General features: G+C 58.6%; 3 protein-coding genes across 15 annotated transcripts in view; 1 reads left to right on the plus strand and 2 right to left on the minus strand.

Annotated features, from left to right (window-relative positions):
• LOC129133239 (ubiquitin-associated protein 2) overlaps positions 1 to 15,743 on the plus strand; it is a 284,552-nt gene that overhangs the window by 203,288 nt on the left and 65,521 nt on the right. The gene's annotated exons all lie outside the window — the stretch shown is intronic.
• Positions 1,335 to 1,907, minus strand: LOC143692078 (interferon-like). Its single transcript, XM_077171618.1, has one exon. It carries the CDS (start codon positions 1,905 to 1,907, stop codon positions 1,335 to 1,337), a length of 573 nt encoding a protein of 190 aa, XP_077027733.1.
• On the minus strand, positions 7,288 to 7,860 carry LOC143692079 (interferon-like). The gene has a single exon (XM_077171619.1). The coding sequence runs from the start codon at positions 7,858 to 7,860 to the stop codon at positions 7,288 to 7,290; it is 573 nt and encodes a 190-aa protein (XP_077027734.1).

Raw genomic sequence — 15,743 nt, forward strand, 5'->3', positions numbered from 1 at the left:
GTGGGCTGTGCAGAGATGTGCAAGGGGACGATTGCCATGGCCTCGTGGAGAAATGGTTGGATGGTTGCTAGGAGCACAGCATGGGCTTTGAAGGTTGGAGACTTTTGGGGCAAAGAGGCTGTGGAGGGGAGCGGATGTTTGTAGCCTTGTGCGTCAGCGATCTCCAGGCATGCCGCTGAAGTCGCGCATGGCAGGTGCTGGGAGCCCCGCCTGAAGAATGGAGATCCCCAGGCCACTGTAGGGCCGGGTCAACTTTGAGACCATCTTAGCAACCTGAACTTAGTGTCCGAGTGCATGGCACGTGAAGAGGTTAATGCCTGAGTCGTGAGGGAACTTTCAGATGGAGTTGCTAGGCCACAGTGCATCGTTTTTGAAAGCTGGTGTCTGTCAGTCCAAATGCCCAAGAATGGGGTAGAAGGGAAGTATAAGCCCCGTTTTTAGAAAGGGAAAAGGAGAAGAGTGTGGGAAGTACGGAGCATTCAGGCTGAGCTGTGTGTGAGGCAAGAAGATGAGGCTGCTTCTCCGGGAGACTATGTTAAGGCCAATGGAAAAGCAAGAGGTGATTGGGAACAGGGAGCATGGCATTCCAAAGTGCAAAATCACCATTCCTGGCAGTTTTGGTGCTGTTCTATGCTTAGGGCTCCACAGCAGTGGTGGAGAGGGGCAAGGAAAGGGACCTGGTGTGCCTGGCTTTGTGCAAAGTGCTTGACGGTGTCCCGCATGACGTCGTTGTCTGTGAGTCAGAGGGCCATGGATTGGATGGATGGATGGATGGATGGATGGAGCAAGGTGTGGATAAAGCAGATGAGGTGCAGCGGTGCTCTTGAGCAGCCTTTGGGTGTTTTTCTTTTTGTGCTTCCATGGTGTTGGCCAAAGGCTGGCAGTGCTTTTGCACAGGGGCTGCTGCTTGGGCAGGCGGCGTTGAGAAGAGGGGTCGGGGGCTGTTTGCAGCAGGGCTTGGAGTAGGCGTTGGGCGGAGATGGCTTTCCCCTGGCGCAAAGAGTGCTTGCAGTGCTCGAGAGAGGAGAGGCAGTGGCAAGTGTTTTGTCATAAGTCTTTATTTGGACTGGCATAAATAAGTGAAGAGGTAGAAAAATAAATACGTGAATAAATAGAGAAATGAAATAAATAAGTCAATAAATAAGTCAATAAATAAGTGGAGAAGGTCTTTTGTCCATATCAGTATGAGCAGCGGAATCGCTGGAGACGCAGCGGTTGAAGGCTGCGGGTGCCGTGCGGTTGTTGCGGGCCTGTGTGCGGTCCCAGGTGAGAGGAGGCGTGGGGTTGGAGGTGGGTTTGGGGCGTCGGTGTGGCTGGGCGGGTGGGCGTTGGCGCTAGCGGCGCATGGCGCGTGTGAGGTTGTGGAGGTGCAGTAGAGAGGCACGAGCTTCGAGGCGGACGTGGTCCCAGGCGCAGGCGCTGTGGTTGTGGGCGTGCAGGAAGAGGTGGATGTCCCTGAAGTACTTGTTGATGGCGAGCAGCGGGTTGCGTGGTCCTTTGAAGGGCGTGGCGTTGTCGGGGAGGCATTGCTCCAGGTGGTGGATGTGGTGCTGCAGCTTGTTGAGGAGGTGGTTGCGAGTCTGGCCGGGCCAGTGCTGGCGGGTGCTGTTGGAGCTGAGGGTGTGGAAGAGGTGCTGCAGGATGCGCAGGGCGGTGGCGGCGGCTTGGTGGGGCTGCAGGTTGTGGTGGAGCAGGCTGGCGGGGAAGAAGGGCGGCTCTGGCAGGTGGCAGGGCTGCGTGTGGCCGACAGCCATGTCCTGGAGGAGGCGGAGAGCGTCGCCGGGGAAGGTGTCCTCGTGTGTCCAGAGGTGTTGGCAGGCCAGGGTGCCGGCCAGAGCGGTGAGGAGGAGCAGGAGGGCCGGGGCGGCGTGCGGCAGGCGTGGCTGTGTGGCTGTGGGCGCAAGCATGGTGAGTCTCTGTGGGTGCTGTTGGGTGCTGCTGGGCAGGAGGAGCTTGGTGAGGCTGGCTGGTGCTGCTGGTGGCTGTGCTTGGGGTGGCTCCGGGTGCGCGGCTTTGTATGCGAGGCCGCTTTCCCTTCATCGCTTTCCGATTGTCCGCAGTTTCTGCCTGTACTTTCCAGTCTGTACTGGTGGCTGTGTAGGTTTTGGGGAAGTGTTTGGTCGGGGTGTCCGTGGTCGGGGATTGTGGTGGCAGCGGCGTGCCGGCCTTGCGAAAGCTGTGTCTCGGAGGCGTCGTTGTCAGGTGTGGCGGAGTGGGCTCTTGGCTGTTGCCCTTCACCTGCCGGGCCAGCTGCGCGGTCCGTGCTGTGCTGCTGAGTCTCTCTTTGTGGCCAAGCATGCTTTCCACCCGCAAAGCCCTGCTGGTGGCTGTGGTGACTTTTCCTTTCACTTGGTGGCTTGCCTTTATTTTCATCTTAGCCGCTGTTTTCCTTTTGTGGTTGCAAGGCATGTGCGGTGATGTCAGTGGGCGGGGGCTGGCGTTTCCCCCTCAATGCCCAGAGGCAGTGGCAGTGTTCAAGGGGCTGTGTGTGCACGTGGGCCTTGGAGGCCTGAGTGTGTCCTTGCACAGAGGCAGGGGCTCCAGCTGCTGTGTTTGGGAGGAGCCATCAACGAGGCAGGTGAGGAAGGCGGCGCAAGGGAGGGGCTTTGCTCTTCCTGTCGTGCTTGCTCCGCTGGCTGTGGCCCTGGAGCAAGGGTCCGGTTTGGAGATGCGTGGCCCAGTGGATGAGGCAGCCGCAGGGCCAAAGAGGACTGTCCCCCGTGAAAGCAATGGGGTTGTGTTTTGGGATTGCCAGAGCCCTCGCCTGCAAGAGCGTGTCCTGTTCAGGGCTCGTTGGTCCGTGCGAGGTGTGGCGTCCTTGGAGGGGATGGCTCTGAAGAGGCACGGGGGTCTAGAGGACATCACGTGGGAGCAAGAGGGCAGGGGCTGGGCTTCTGTGGCTGGAGTAGCGAAGGTTTGCCAGCAGTTTCAGATGCCTTTCCAAAAGCGCAGAAAAGCTGGGGATCGCTGAGGAGGAATGTGGGCTGTGCAGAGATGTGCAAGGGGACGATTGCCATGGCCTCGTGGAGAAATGGTTGGATGGTTGCTAGGAGCACAGCATGGGCTTTGAAGGTTGGAGACTTTTGGGGCAAAGAGGCTGTGGAGGGGAGCGGATGTTTGTAGCCTTGTGCGTCAGCGATCTCCAGGCATGCCGCTGAAGTCGCGCGTGGCAAGTGCTGGGAGCCCCGCCTGAAGAATGGAGATCCCCAGGCCACTGTAGGGCCGGGTCAACTTTGAGACCATGTTAGCAACTTGAACTTAGTGTCCGAGTGCATGGCACGTGAAGAGGTTAATGCCTGAGTCGTGAGGGAACTTTCAGATGGAGTTGCTAGGCCGCAGTGCATCGTTTTTGAAAGCTGGTGTCTGTCAGTCCAAATGCCCAAGAAGCGGTAGAAGGGAAGTATAAGCCCCGTTTTTAGAAAGGGAAAAGGAGAAGAGTGTGGGAAGTACGGAGCATTCAGGCTGAGCTGTGTGTGAGGCAAGAAGATGAGGCTGCTTCTCCGGGAGACTATGTTAAGGCCAATGGAAAAGCAAGAGGTGATTGGGAACAGGGAGCATGGCATTCCAAAGTGCAAAATCACCATTCCTGGCAGTTTTGGTGCTGTTCTATGCTTAGGGCTCCACAGCAGTGGTGGAGAGGGGCAAGGAAAGGGACCTGGTGTGCCTGGCTTTGTGCAAAGTGCTTGACGGTGTCCCGCATGACGTCGTTGTCTGTGAGTCAGAGGGCCATGGATTGGATGGATGGATGGATGGATGGAGCAAGGTGTGGATAAAGCAGATGAGGTGCAGCGGTGCTCTTGAGCAGCCTTTGGGTGTTTTTCTTTTTGTGCTTCCATGGTGTTGGCCAAAGGCTGGCAGTGCTTTTGCACAGGGGCTGCTGCTTGGGCAGGCGGCGTTGAGAAGAGGGGTCGGGGGCTGTTTGCAGCAGGGCTTGGAGTAGGCGTTGGGCGGAGATGGCTTTCCCCTGGCGCAAAGAGTGCTTGCAGTGCTCGAGAGAGGAGAGGCAGTGGCAAGTGTTTTGTCATAAGTCTTTATTTGGACTGGCATAAATAAGTGAAGAGGTAGAAAAAATAAATACGTGAATAAATAGAGAAATGAAATAAATAAGTCAATAAATAAGTCAATAAATAAGTGGAGAAGGTCTTTTGTCCATATCAGTATGAGCAGCGGAATCGCTGGAGACGCAGCGGTTGAAGGCTGCGGGTGCCGTGCGGTTGTTGCGGGCCTGTGTGCGGTCCCAGGTGAGAGGAGGCGTGGGGTTGGAGGTGGGTTTGGGGCGTCGGTGTGGCTGGGCGGGTGGGCGTTGGCGCTAGCGGCGCATGGCGCGTGTGAGGTTGTGGAGGTGCAGTAGAGAGGCACGAGCTTCGAGGCGGACGTGGTCCCAGGCGCAGGCGCTGTGGTTGTGGGCGTGCAGGAAGAGGTGGATGTCCCTGAAGTACTTGTTGATGGCGAGCAGCGGGTTGCGTGGTCCTTTGAAGGGCGTGGCGTTGTCGGGGAGGCATTGCTCCAGGTGGTGGATGTGGTGCTGCAGCTTGTTGAGGAGGTGGTTGCGAGCCTGGCCGGGCCAGTGCTGGCGGGTGCTGTTGGAGCTGAGGGTGTGGAAGAGGTGCTGCAGGATGCGCAGGGCGGTGGCGGCGGCTTGGTGGGGCTGCAGGTTGTGGTGGATCAGGCTGGCGGGGAAGAAGGGCGGCTCTGGCAGGTGGCAGGGCTGCGTGTGGCCGACAGCCATGTCCTGGAGGAGGCGGAGAGCGTCGCCGGGGAAGGTGTCCTCGTGTGTCCAGAGGTGTTGGCAGGCCAGGGTGCCGGCCAGAGCGGTGAGGAGGAGCAGGAGGGCCGGGGCGGCGTGCGGCAGGCGTGGCTGTGTGGCTGTGGGCGCAAGCATGGTGAGTCTCTGTGGGTGCTGTTGGGTGCTGCTGGGCAGGAGGAGCCTGGTGAGGCTGGCTGGTGCTGCTGGTGGCTGTGCTTGGGGTGGCTCCGGGTGCGCGGCTTTGTATGCGAGGCCGCTTTCCCTTCATCGCTTTCCGATTGTCCGCAGTTTCTGCCTGTACTTTCCAGTCTGTACTGGTGGCTGTGTAGGTTTTGGGGAAGTGTTTGGTCGGGGTGTCCGTGGTCGGGGATTGTGGTGGCAGCGGCGTGCCGGCCTTGCGAAAGCTGTGTCTCGGAGGCGTCGTTGTCAGGTGTGGCGGAGTGGGCTCTTGGCTGTTGCCCTTCACCTGCCGGGCCAGCTGCGCGGTCCGTGCTGTGCTGCTGAGTCTCTCTTTGTGGCCAAGCATGCTTTCCACCCGCAAAGCCCTGCTGGTGGCTGTGGTGACTTTTCCTTTCACTTGGTGGCTTGCCTTTATTTTCATCTTAGCCGCTGTTTTCCTTTTGTGGTTGCAAGGCATGTGCGGTGATGTCAGTGGGCGGGGGCTGGCGTTTCCCCTGCTGGGGTCAATGCCCAGAGGCAGTGGCAGTGTTCAAGGGGCTGTGTGTGCACGTGGGCCTTGGAGGCCTGAGTGTGTCCTTGCACAGAGGCAGGGGCTCCAGCTGCTGTGTTTGGGAGGAGCCATCAACGAGGCAGGTGAGGAAGGCGGCGCAAGGGAGGGGCTTTGCTCTTCCTGTCGTGCTTGCTCCGCTGGCTGTGGCCCTGGAGCAAGGGTCCGGTTTGGAGATGCGTGGCCCAGTGGATGAGGCAGCCGCAGGGCCAAAGAGGACTGTCCCCCGTGAAAGCAATGGGGTTGTGTTTTGGGATTGCCAGAGCCCTCGCCTGCAAGAGCGTGTCCTGTTCAGGGCTCGTTGGTCCGTGCGAGGTGTGGCGTCCTTGGAGGGGATGGCTCTGAAGAGGCACGGGGGTCTAGAGGACATCACGTGGGAGCAAGAGGGCAGGGGCTGGGCTTCTGTGGCTGGAGTAGCGAAGGTTTGCCAGCAGTTTCAGATGCCTTTCCAAAAGCGCAGAAAAGCTGGGGATCGCTGAGGAGGAATGTGGGCTGTGCAGAGATGTGCAAGGGGACGATTGCCATGGCCTCGTGGAGAAATGGTTGGATGGTTGCTAGGAGCACAGCATGGGCTTTGAAGGTTGGAGACTTTTGGGGCAAAGAGGCTGTGGAGGGGAGCGGATGTTTGTAGCCTTGTGCGTCAGCGATCTCCAGGCATGCCGCTGAAGTCGCGCGTGGCAGGTGCTGGGAGCCCCGCCTGAAGAATGGAGATCCCCAGGCCACTGTAGGGCCGGGTCAACTTTGAGACCATCTTAGCAACCTGAACTTAGTGTCCGAGTGCATGGCACGTGAAGAGGTTAATGCCTGAGTCGTGAGGGAACTTTCAGATGGAGTTGCTAGGCCACAGTGCATCGTTTTTGAAAGCTGGTGTCTGTCAGTCCAAATGCCCAAGAAGGGGTAGAAGGGAAGTATAAGCCCCGTTTTTAGAAAGGGAAAAGGAGAAGAGTGTGGGAAGTACGGAGCATTCAGGCTGAGCTGTGTGTGAGGCAAGAAGATGAGGCTGCTTCTCCGGGAGACTATGTTAAGGCCAATGGAAAAGCAAGAGGTGATTGGGAACAGGGAGCATGGCATTCCAAAGTGCAAAATCACCATTCCTGGCAGTTTTGGTGCTGTTCTATGCTTAGGGCTCCACAGCAGTGGTGGAGAGGGGCAAGGAAAGGGACCTGGTGTGCCTGGCTTTGTGCAAAGTGCTTGACGGTGTCCCGCATGACGTCGTTGTCTGTGAGTCAGAGGGCCATGGATTGGATGGATGGATGGATGGCGCAAGGTATGGATAAAGCAGATGAGGTGCAGCGGTGCTCTTGAGCAGCCTTTGGGTGTTTTTCTTTTTGTGCTTCCATGGTGTTGGCCAAAGGCTGGCAGTGCTTTTGCACAGGGGCTGCTGCTTGGGCAGGCGGCGTTGAGAAGAGGGGTCGGGGGCTGTTTGCAGCAGGGCTTGGAGTAGGCGTTGGGCGGAGATGGCTTTCCCCTGGCACAAAGAGTGCTTGCAGTGCTCGAGAGAGGAGAGGCAGTGGCAAGTGTTTTGTCATAAGTCTTTATTTGGACTGGCATAAATAAGTGAAGAGGTAGAAAAAATAAATACGTGAATAAATAGAGAAATGAAATAAATAAGTCAATAAATAAGTCAATAAATAAGTGGAGAAGGTCTTTTGTCCATATCAGTATGAGCAGCGGAATCGCTGGAGACGCAGCGGTTGAAGGCTGCGGGTGCCGTGCGGTTGTTGCGGGCCTGTGTGCGGTCCCAGGTGAGAGGAGGCGTGGGGTTGGAGGTGGGTTTGGGGCGTCGGTGTGGCTGGGCGGGTGGGCGTTGGCGCTAGCGGCGCATGGCGCGTGTGAGGTTGTGGAGGTGCAGTAGAGAGGCACGAGCTTCGAGGCGGACGTGGTCCCAGGCGCAGGCGCTGTGGTTGTGGGCGTGCAGGAAGAGGTGGATGTCCCTGAAGTACTTGTTGATGGCGAGCAGCGGGTTGCGTGGTCCTTTGAAGGGCGTGGCGTTGTCGGGGAGGCATTGCTCCAGGTGGTGGATGTGGTGCTGCAGCTTGTTGAGGAGGTGGTTGCGAGTCTGGCCGGGCCAGTGCTGGCGGGTGCTGTTGGAGCTGAGGGTGTGGAAGAGGTGCTGCAGGATGCGCAGGGCGGTGGCGGCGGCTTGGTGGGGCTGCAGGTTGTGGTGGAGCAGGCTGGCGGGGAAGAAGGGCGGCTCTGGCAGGTGGCAGGGCTGCGTGTGGCCGACAGCCATGTCCTGGAGGAGGCGGAGAGCGTCGCCGGGGAAGGTGTCCTCGTGTGTCCAGAGGTGTTGGCAGGCCAGGGTGCCGGCCAGAGCGGTGAGGAGGAGCAGGAGGGCCGGGGCGGCGTGCGGCAGGCGTGGCTGTGTGGCTGTGGGCGCAAGCATGGTGAGTCTCTGTGGGTGCTGTTGGGTGCTGCTGGGCAGGAGGAGCTTGGTGAGGCTGGCTGGTGCTGCTGGTGGCTGTGCTTGGGGTGGCTCCGGGTGCGCGGCTTTGTATGCGAGGCCGCTTTCCCTTCATCGCTTTCCGATTGTCCGCAGTTTCTGCCTGTACTTTCCAGTCTGTACTGGTGGCTGTGTAGGTTTTGGGGAAGTGTTTGGTCGGGGTGTCCGTGGTCGGGGATTGTGGTGGCAGCGGCGTGCCGGCCTTGCGAAAGCTGTGTCTCGGAGGCGTCGTTGTCAGGTGTGGCGGAGTGGGCTCTTGGCTGTTGCCCTTCACCTGCCGGGCCAGCTGCGCGGTCCGTGCTGTGCTGCTGAGTCTCTCTTTGTGGCCAAGCATGCTTTCCACCCGCAAAGCCCTGCTGGTGGCTGTGGTGACTTTTCCTTTCACTTGGTGGCTTGCCTTTATTTTCATCTTAGCCGCTGTTTTCCTTTTGTGGTTGCAAGGCATGTGCGGTGATGTCAGTGGGCGGGGGCTGGCGTTTCCCCTGCTGGGGTCAATGCCCAGAGGCAGTGGCAGTGTTCAAGGGGCTGTGTGTGCACGTGGGCCTTGGAGGCCTGAGTGTGTCCTTGCACAGAGGCAGGGGCTCCAGCTGCTGTGTTTGGGAGGAGCCATCAACGAGGCAGGTGAGGAAGGCGGCGCAAGGGAGGGGCTTTGCTCTTCCTGTCGTGCTTGCTCCGCTGGCTGTGGCCCTGGAGCAAGGGTCCGGTTTGGAGATGCGTGGCCCAGTGGATGAGGCAGCCGCAGGGCCAAAGAGGACTGTCCCCCGTGAAAGCAATGGGGTTGTGTTTTGGGATTGCCAGAGCCCTCGCCTGCAAGAGCGTGTCCTGTTCAGGGCTCGTTGGTCCGTGCGAGGTGTGGCGTCCTTGGAGGGGATGGCTCTGAAGAGGCACGGGGGTCTAGAGGACATCACGTGGGAGCAAGAGGGCAGGGGCTGGGCTTCTGTGGCTGGAGTAGCGAAGGTTTGCCAGCAGTTTCAGATGCCTTTCCAAAAGCGCAGAAAAGCTGGGGATCGCTGAGGAGGAATGTGGGCTGTGCAGAGATGTGCAAGGGGACGATTGCCATGGCCTCGTGGAGAAATGGTTGGATGGTTGCTAGGAGCACAGCATGGGCTTTGAAGGTTGGAGACTTTTGGGGCAAAGAGGCTGTGGAGGGGAGCGGATGTTTGTAGCCTTGTGCGTCAGCGATCTCCAGGCATGCCGCTGAAGTCGCGCGTGGCAAGTGCTGGGAGCCCCGCCTGAAGAATGGAGATCCCCAGGCCACTGTAGGGCCGGGTCAACTTTGAGACCATGTTAGCAACTTGAACTTAGTGTCCGAGTGCATGGCACGTGAAGAGGTTAATGCCTGAGTCGTGAGGGAACTTTCAGATGGAGTTGCTAGGCCGCAGTGCATCGTTTTTGAAAGCTGGTGTCTGTCAGTCCAAATGCCCAAGAAGCGGTAGAAGGGAAGTATAAGCCCCGTTTTTAGAAAGGGAAAAGGAGAAGAGTGTGGGAAGTACGGAGCATTCAGGCTGAGCTGTGTGTGAGGCAAGAAGATGAGGCTGCTTCTCCGGGAGACTATGTTAAGGCCAATGGAAAAGCAAGAGGTGATTGGGAACAGGGAGCATGGCATTCCAAAGTGCAAAATCACCATTCCTGGCAGTTTTGGTGCTGTTCTATGCTTAGGGCTCCACAGCAGTGGTGGAGAGGGGCAAGGAAAGGGACCTGGTGTGCCTGGCTTTGTGCAAAGTGCTTGACGGTGTCCCGCATGACGTCGTTGTCTGTGAGTCAGAGGGCCATGGATTGGATGGATGGATGGATGGATGGAGCAAGGTGTGGATAAAGCAGATGAGGTGCAGCGGTGCTCTTGAGCAGCCTTTGGGTGTTTTTCTTTTTGTGCTTCCATGGTGTTGGCCAAAGGCTGGCAGTGCTTTTGCACAGGGGCTGCTGCTTGGGCAGGCGGCGTTGAGAAGAGGGGTCGGGGGCTGTTTGCAGCAGGGCTTGGAGTAGGCGTTGGGCGGAGATGGCTTTCCCCTGGCGCAAAGAGTGCTTGCAGTGCTCGAGAGAGGAGAGGCAGTGGCAAGTGTTTTGTCATAAGTCTTTATTTGGACTGGCATAAATAAGTGAAGAGGTAGAAAAAATAAATACGTGAATAAATAGAGAAATGAAATAAATAAGTCAATAAATAAGTCAATAAATAAGTGGAGAAGGTCTTTTGTCCATATCAGTATGAGCAGCGGAATCGCTGGAGACGCAGCGGTTGAAGGCTGCGGGTGCCGTGCGGTTGTTGCGGGCCTGTGTGCGGTCCCAGGTGAGAGGAGGCGTGGGGTTGGAGGTGGGTTTGGGGCGTCGGTGTGGCTGGGCGGGTGGGCGTTGGCGCTAGCGGCGCATGGCGCGTGTGAGGTTGTGGAGGTGCAGTAGAGAGGCACGAGCTTCGAGGCGGACGTGGTCCCAGGCGCAGGCGCTGTGGTTGTGGGCGTGCAGGAAGAGGTGGATGTCCCTGAAGTACTTGTTGATGGCGAGCAGCGGGTTGCGTGGTCCTTTGAAGGGCGTGGCGTTGTCGGGGAGGCATTGCTCCAGGTGGTGGATGTGGTGCTGCAGCTTGTTGAGGAGGTGGTTGCGAGCCTGGCCGGGCCAGTGCTGGCGGGTGCTGTTGGAGCTGAGGGTGTGGAAGAGGTGCTGCAGGATGCGCAGGGCGGTGGCGGCGGCTTGGTGGGGCTGCAGGTTGTGGTGGATCAGGCTGGCGGGGAAGAAGGGCGGCTCTGGCAGGTGGCAGGGCTGCGTGTGGCCGACAGCCATGTCCTGGAGGAGGCGGAGAGCGTCGCCGGGGAAGGTGTCCTCGTGTGTCCAGAGGTGTTGGCAGGCCAGGGTGCCGGCCAGAGCGGTGAGGAGGAGCAGGAGGGCCGGGGCGGCGTGCGGCAGGCGTGGCTGTGTGGCTGTGGGCGCAAGCATGGTGAGTCTCTGTGGGTGCTGTTGGGTGCTGCTGGGCAGGAGGAGCCTGGTGAGGCTGGCTGGTGCTGCTGGTGGCTGTGCTTGGGGTGGCTCCGGGTGCGCGGCTTTGTATGCGAGGCCGCTTTCCCTTCATCGCTTTCCGATTGTCCGCAGTTTCTGCCTGTACTTTCCAGTCTGTACTGGTGGCTGTGTAGGTTTTGGGGAAGTGTTTGGTCGGGGTGTCCGTGGTCGGGGATTGTGGTGGCAGCGGCGTGCCGGCCTTGCGAAAGCTGTGTCTCGGAGGCGTCGTTGTCAGGTGTGGCGGAGTGGGCTCTTGGCTGTTGCCCTTCACCTGCCGGGCCAGCTGCGCGGTCCGTGCTGTGCTGCTGAGTCTCTCTTTGTGGCCAAGCATGCTTTCCACCCGCAAAGCCCTGCTGGTGGCTGTGGTGACTTTTCCTTTCACTTGGTGGCTTGCCTTTATTTTCATCTTAGCCGCTGTTTTCCTTTTGTGGTTGCAAGGCATGTGCGGTGATGTCAGTGGGCGGGGGCTGGCGTTTCCCCTGCTGGGGTCAATGCCCAGAGGCAGTGGCAGTGTTCAAGGGGCTGTGTGTGCACGTGGGCCTTGGAGGCCTGAGTGTGTCCTTGCACAGAGGCAGGGGCTCCAGCTGCTGTGTTTGGGAGGAGCCATCAACGAGGCAGGTGAGGAAGGCGGCGCAAGGGAGGGGCTTTGCTCTTCCTGTCGTGCTTGCTCCGCTGGCTGTGGCCCTGGAGCAAGGGTCCGGTTTGGAGATGCGTGGCCCAGTGGATGAGGCAGCCGCAGGGCCAAAGAGGACTGTCCCCCGTGAAAGCAATGGGGTTGTGTTTTGGGATTGCCAGAGCCCTCGCCTGCAAGAGCGTGTCCTGTTCAGGGCTCGTTGGTCCGTGCGAGGTGTGGCGTCCTTGGAGGGGATGGCTCTGAAGAGGCACGGGGGTCTAGAGGACATCACGTGGGAGCAAGAGGGCAGGGGCTGGGCTTCTGTGGCTGGAGTAGCGAAGGTTTGCCAGCAGTTTCAGATGCCTTTCCAAAAGCGCAGAAAAGCTGGGGATCGCTGAGGAGGAATGTGGGCTGTGCAGAGATGTGCAAGGGGACGATTGCCATGGCCTCGTGGAGAAATGGTTGGATGGTTGCTAGGAGCACAGCATGGGCTTTGAAGGTTGGAGACTTTTGGGGTAAAGAGGCTGTGGAGGGGAGCGGATGTTTGTAGCCTTGTGCGTCAGCGATCTCCAGGCATGCCGCTGAAGTCGCGCGTGGCAAGTGCTGGGAGCCCCGCCTGAAGAATGGAGATCCCCAGGCCACTGTAGGGCCGGGTCAACTTTGAGACCATGTTAGCAACTTGAACTTAGTGTCCGAGTGCATGGCACGTGAAGAGGTTAATGCCTGAGTCGTGAGGGAACTTTCAGATGGAGTTGCTAGGCCGCAGTGCATCGTTTTTGAAAGCTGGTGTCTGTCAGTCCAAATGCCCAAGAAGCGGTAGAAGGGAAGTATAAGCCCCGTTTTTAGAAAGGGAAAAGGAGAAGAGTGTGGGAAGTACGGAGCATTCAGGCTGAGCTGTGTGTGAGGCAAGAAGATGAGGCTGCTTCTCCGGGAGACTATGTTAAGGCCAATGGAAAAGCAAGAGGTGATTGGGAACAGGGAGCATGGCATTCCAAAGTGCAAAATCACCATTCCTGGCAGTTTTGGTGCTGTTCTATGCTTAGGGCTCCACAGCAGTGGTGGAGAGGGGCAAGGAAAGGGACCTGGTGTGCCTGGCTTTGTGCAAAGTGCTTGACGGTGTCCCGCATGACGTCGTTGTCTGTGAGTCAGAGGGCCATGGATTGGATGGATGGATGGATGGATGGAGCAAGGTGTGGATAAAGCAGATGAGGTGCAGCGGTGCTCTTGAGCAGCCTTTGGGTGTTTTTCTTTTTGTGCTTCCATGGTGTTGGCCAAAGGCTGGCAGTGCTTTTGCACAGGGGCTGCTGCTTGGGCAGGCGGCGTTGAGAAGAGGGGTCGGGGGCTGTTTGCAGCAGGGCTTGGAGTAGGCGTTGGGCGGAGATGGCTTTCCCCTGGCGCAAAGAGTGCTTGCAGTGCTCGAGAGAGGAGAGGCAGTGGCAAGTGTTTTGTCATAAGTCTTTATTTGGACTGGCATAAATAAGTGAAGAGGTAGAAAAAATAAATACGTGAATAAATAGAGAAATGAAATAAATAAGTCAATAAATAAGTCAATAAATAAGTGGAGAAGGTCTTTTGTCCATATCAGTATGAGCAGCGGAATCGCTGGAGACGCAGCGGTTGAAGGCTGCGGGTGCCGTGCGGTTGTTGCGGGCCTGTGTGCGGTCCCAGGTGAGAGGAGGCGTGGGGTTGGAGGTGGGTTTGGGGCGTCGGTGTGGCTGGGCGGGTGGGCGTTGGCGCTAGCGGCGCATGGCGCGTGTGAGGTTGTGGAGGTGCAGTAGAGAGGCACGAGCTTCGAGGCGGACGTGGTCCCAGGCGCAGGCGCTGTGGTTGTGGGCGTGCAGGAAGAGGTGGATGTCCCTGAAGTACTTGTTGATGGCGAGCAGCGGGTTGCGTGGTCCTTTGAAGGGCGTGGCGTTGTCGGGGAGGCATTGCTCCAGGTGGTGGATGTGGTGCTGCAGCTTGTTGAGGAGGTGGTTGCGAGCCTGGCCGGGCCAGTGCTGGCGGGTGCTGTTGGAGCTGAGGGTGTGGAAGAGGTGCTGCAGGATGCGCAGGGCGGTGGCGGCGGCTTGGTGGGGCTGCAGGTTGTGGTGGATCAGGCTGGCGGGGAAGAAGGGCGGCTCTGGCAGGTGGCAGGGCTGCGTGTGGCCGACAGCCATGTCCTGGAGGAGGCGGAGAGCGTCGCCGGGGAAGGTGTCCTCGTGTGTCCAGAGGTGTTGGCAGGCCAGGGTGCCGGCCAGAGCGGTGAGGAGGAGCAGGAGGGCCGGGGCGGCGTGCGGCAGGCGTGGCTGTGTGGCTGTGGGCGCAAGCATGGTGAGTCTCTGTGGGTGCTGTTGGGTGCTGCTGGGCAGGAGGAGCCTGGTGAGGCTGGCTGGTGCTGCTGGTGGCTGTGCTTGGGGTGGCTCCGGGTGCGCGGCTTTGTATGCGAGGCCGCTTTCCCTTCATCGCTTTCCGATTGTCCGCAGTTTCTGCCTGTACTTTCCAGTCTGTACTGGTGGCTGTGTAGGTTTTGGGGAAGTGTTTGGTCGGGGTGTCCGTGGTCGGGGATTGTGGTGGCAGCGGCGTGCCGGCCTTGCGAAAGCTGTGTCTCGGAGGCGTCGTTGTCAGGTGTGGCGGAGTGGGCTCTTGGCTGTTGCCCTTCACCTGCCGGGCCAGCTGCGCGGTCCGTGCTGTGCTGCTGAGTCTCTCTTTGTGGCCAAGCATGCTTTCCACCCGCAAAGCCCTGCTGGTGGCTGTGGTGACTTTTCCTTTCACTTGGTGGCTTGCCTTTATTTTCATCTTAGCCGCTGTTTTCCTTTTGTGGTTGCAAGGCATGTGCGGTGATGTCAGTGGGCGGGGGCTGGCGTTTCCCCTGCTGGGGTCAATGCCCAGAGGCAGTGGCAGTGTTCAAGGGGCTGTGTGTGCACGTGGGCCTTGGAGGCCTGAGTGTGTCCTTGCACAGAGGCAGGGGCTCCAGCTGCTGTGTTTGGGAGGAGCCATCAACGAGGCAGGTGAGGAAGGCGGCGCAAGGGAGGGGCTTTGCTCTTCCTGTCGTGCTTGCTCCGCTGGCTGTGGCCCTGGAGCAAGGGTCCGGTTTGGAGATGCGTGGCCCAGTGGATGAGGCAGCCGCAGGGCCAAAGAGGACTGTCCCCCGTGAAAGCAATGGGGTTGTGTTTTGGGATTGCCAGAGCCCTCGCCTGCAAGAGCGTGTCCTGTTCAGGGCTCGTTGGTCCGTGCGAGGTGTGGCGTCCTTGGAGGGGATGGCTCTGAAGAGGCACGGGGGTCTAGAGGACATCACGTGGGAGCAAGAGGGCAGGGGCTGGGCTTCTGTGGCTGGAGTAGCGAAGGTTTGCCAGCAGTTTCAGATGCCTTTCCAAAAGCGCAGAAAAGCTGGGGATCGCTGAGGAGGAATGTGGGCTGTGCAGAGATGTGCAAGGGGACGATTGCCATGGCCTCGTGGAGAAATGGTTGGATGGTTGCTAGGAGCACAGCATGGGCTTTGAAGGTTGGAGACTTTTGGGGCAAAGAGGCTGTGGAGGGGAGCGGATGTTTGTAGCCTTGTGCGTCAGCGATCTCCAGGCATGCCGCTGAAGTCGCGCGTGGCAGGTGCTGGGAGCCCCGCCTGAAGAATGGAGATCCCCAGGCCACTGTAGGGCCGGGTCAACTTTGAGACCATCTTAGCAACCTGAACTTAGTGTCCGAGTGCATGGCACGTGAAGAGGTTAATGCCTGAGTCGTGAGGGAACTTTCAGATGGAGTTGCTAGGCCACAGTGCATCGTTTTTGAAAGCTGGTGTCTGTCAGTCCAAATGCCCAAGAAGGGGTAGAAGGGAAGTATAAGCCCCGTTTTTAGAAAGGGAAAAGGAGAAGAGTGTGGGAAGTACGGAGCATTCAGGCTGAGCTGTGTGTGAGGCAAGAAGATGAGGCTGCTTCTCCGGGAGACTATGTTAAGGCCAATGGAAAAGCAAGAGGTGATTGGGAACAGGGAGCATGGCATTCCAAAGTGCAAAATCACCATTCCTGGCAGTTTTGGTGCTGTTCTATGCTTAGGGCTCCACAGCAGTGGTGGAGAGGGGCAAGGAAAGGGACCTGGTGTGCCTGGCTTTGTGCAAAGTGCTTGACGGTGTCCCGCATGACGTCGTTGTCTGTGAGTCAGAGGGCCATGGATTGGATGGATGGATGGATGGCGCAAGGTATGGATAAAGCAGATGAGGTGCAGCGGTGCTCTTGAGCAGCCTTTGGGTGTTTTTCTT

Source organism: Agelaius phoeniceus, chromosome Z (assembly GCF_051311805.1).
Source record: "Agelaius phoeniceus isolate bAgePho1 chromosome Z, bAgePho1.hap1, whole genome shotgun sequence".
Taxonomy (NCBI): domain Eukaryota; kingdom Metazoa; phylum Chordata; class Aves; order Passeriformes; family Icteridae; genus Agelaius; species Agelaius phoeniceus.

Excerpts from the sequence above, each read along its gene's own strand:
- LOC143692078 (XM_077171618.1), bottom strand. The coding sequence starts at position 1,907 with ATGCTTGCGCCCACAGCCACACAGCCACGCCTGCCGCACGCCGCCCCG.
- LOC143692079 (XM_077171619.1), bottom strand. The coding sequence starts at position 7,860 with ATGCTTGCGCCCACAGCCACACAGCCACGCCTGCCGCACGCCGCCCCG.